A 2,818-nucleotide genomic window follows, 5' to 3' on the forward strand; every position below is an offset into this window, starting at 1 on the left:
TGCCTCAGCCTCCCAAGTAGCTGGGAGTACAGGCATGCGCCACTATGCGCGGCTAGGGATTTTTTTTTTTTAAAAAGACTGTAAGCAGTAAAAACATCCCAACAGGTTGTTGTGACAATCAAACAGGCTAAGAAAATCCAGCCAATGAGAGTGCGAGAGTGCCTCCGGTGTTAGCCAATGAGAAGAGCGCGCCGTGCGCAGGGCCGCCCAATGGGACGCGAGCGACGCGGTATTTGAATCCTGGAACAAAGCGAGTGCGACGAAGATTCTCAGCGCTGCGGGTCACGAGAGCATCCCTAACGGCGCCTACCTAGTACGCTAGTGCCCTCCCTTTTCAGTCCGCGTCCCTCCCTGGGCCGGGCTGACACTCTTGCCTTCCCCGTCCCTCATGGCGCTGCTCCGACGCCCGACGGTGAGTTGTGCCCGGCGACCCCCTCCCAGAGGCGAGCCCGTCGGCCCTACAGCTCCCATTTCGCTTCTGTCCTCTGCTCCGAGCTTCTCGGTCCCAACCGGGGCTGCTTTTCTCTTCTCCGGAGCTCCCCGCTTCGTCCGCGTCCCTGGCCCTGCGGCCGGTCCTCTCCGGCCGGCCTCTCCCTGTCTAGATTCCGCTCTCCAGTTGCCCCTTACTGCCCCGGGGTGGGAGAAGTGTAAGAAAGCGCTTCCGACGTGGCACTCGTCAATTGAGCCCCAGGAGCACCGGGTCTAGTACTCAGCGAACGATCCCATAGTGCTCTGCATCGCTAGAGAGTTACCTACTTGCACGTTTCTGGGTTGAAAACCTCCCCCTTTTTCACAACTCCTTGCCTACTAAGGGATCTGTGGTGGGGGCTGGGAGAAGGGCTGGAAGAGTTCTGTAGGCAGAAAAGTGTACTGCCCGTTTCATCAGGCAACTGCCAGGCTGTTTTTCAGATTGTTCACATTTCTTTTTATATGAATTTCCAGTTTATTTCTTCTGCACGGGGAGTGTTTCAGGCTAAGTTCACTAATAAATGGGTTTGTCCCTTTAAAAAATTAATTTCTCTACTCAAATGTAATAGAGATTTTTGAATATAATTTGGACCAATGTGGCAGATTAAGAGAAGGTTTCAAATTCATTTGTTTCATCCTTGCAGAGTTCAAAGTGTTAAGGTGTTTCGGGTATTTTTTCTGTGGGCCTGAATTGTACTGGAACCTACTTTTTTCCTTTGCTGAAAGCGAGAGGGCCAGGACACACCTGAGTTCCATCATCCTGGCTGTAAGGTTAGATAAAAGCTGCCAATTTTCCCATCCAGATGAATTTAAATTTAGTCACATTACTAGGCTTCTACCCATAAGCATTACATTTTCAAACACTTTTTTAGATTGGCAGATGCTGCTGCAAAAAATTTAACAGTGTGACTTTTCAGAATCCTAACTCACTGAATACATTCAGCATTTAATTCACATCCTTTTGTTGATCAAAGTCCAACTGACAAGTAATTTTTTAAAATAATGTATTCTATAAAGTTATTTAATAGAATCTTCCTGTTCAGGGAAGGCTTGAGTTTCCCTGGCCTCTTTCTCTACCCTGGTAGATCCACTCACACCCCTTGTTGGGAATTTTGTTAGAAACAGGACCCTGAACTCTCAGGGACAGGACATGCTGAGTTTTTTTTTTCTTTCTTTCCTTTTTTTATTGAAATGTTTATCACTTCTATAATAAGCTTTTTTGGTATGAATTACTTTTCCTATAATGTTTTATTTCTAAGACGTTATGTCTAAAGCAGGTTGAGGTCAACAATTCCAGCCTTCCTGAGATGGGGAGCTAAAACTGTATTACCCAAGAAAACTACTTACATTCTAAATATCCTTAATATAAGAGTGAATCCATTCTATGGCAACCCATTTTAAAAAGCTGTATTCTAGTTTTTTTTTTTTTAAAGCTGTATTCTAAAAGATTATGCATACAGGAGCATTTCTTATTTGTAAAGTGGCATAAGAAGCAAAGCTAGTTTAGGTTTTAAACATCTGGTTTTTGAACAACCAGACTTATTAACTATTACTATTACAGCTTTTTAATTTTTCATCTTAATGGTACTTGTTACCAAGCTGTGTAAAGGAAGGTTTTTAAATATATGCCTTTAACTTACACGGATCTCTAACAGGTGATACAAGTGTACTGTAAGAGAAATAATCATTAAATAGTAATCAGCTTTGAAGTTACTCGGGCCCAATTGAGTACTCAAAATGGTTTTGAAAGGTTACTGGGAGGACTTTTATTACAGATAAAGTAGATGGGTGATTTGCCTAATTTAGAGTGATGTTATTAATCACAAATAGCATTTTTAGACTTCCTAAAATGTAACTTTTCCGTCTGGCAAATAGATTTTGATGTATTGTCCTTTCCCAGAGCAATTCTAAACGTGAATATCTAACATTAGGGAAGTATTTCAAATTCTTTCAAGGTTTCATTATTTTTTTTTTTGTTTTTTCAGGTTTCTAGTGATTTGGAGAATATCGACACTGGTGTTCATTCTAAAGCTAAGAGTCATGTGACTATTAGGCGAACTGTTTTAGAAGAAATTGGAAATAAAGTTACAACCAGAGGAGCACAAGCAGCTAAGGTAACAATGACGAGGACTGAACGTGCACACAAAGGCTGATTCTATAGAGTGTAAGGTAACTGAGGACGGAAGGCGGAAGATGCGCACACAGGCTGATCATGTAGAGTGTAAGGTAGCAATGAGGACGGAACGTGCACACAGAGGCTGAACCTGTAGAGTGTAAGGGAACAGTGAGGACGGAACGTGCACACACAGGCTGAACCTGTAGAGTGTAAGGGAACAGTGAGGACGGAACG

At 43.2% G+C, this 2,818-nt stretch overlaps 1 protein-coding gene across 1 annotated transcript in view; it reads left to right on the forward strand.

The window, feature by feature from the left end:
• The first annotated feature begins 193 nt into the window (after positions 1 to 193).
• The window catches only part of CCNB2 (cyclin B2), a 20,624-nt gene continuing 17,999 nt past the window's right edge, over positions 194 to 2,818 (forward strand). Inside the window, exons 1-2 of the mRNA XM_017531907.2 lie at positions 194 to 412; positions 2,454 to 2,582. Coding sequence (XP_017387396.1) covers positions 389 to 412; positions 2,454 to 2,582 — 153 coding nt within the window. The 5' untranslated portion in view covers positions 194 to 388. The remainder of the gene's footprint in view (positions 413 to 2,453; positions 2,583 to 2,818) is intronic.

Source organism: Cebus imitator, unplaced genomic scaffold (genome assembly GCF_001604975.1).
Source record: "Cebus imitator isolate Cc_AM_T3 unplaced genomic scaffold, Cebus_imitator-1.0 Scaffold74, whole genome shotgun sequence".
In the NCBI taxonomy this organism is placed as follows: Eukaryota; Metazoa; Chordata; class Mammalia; order Primates; family Cebidae; genus Cebus; species Cebus imitator.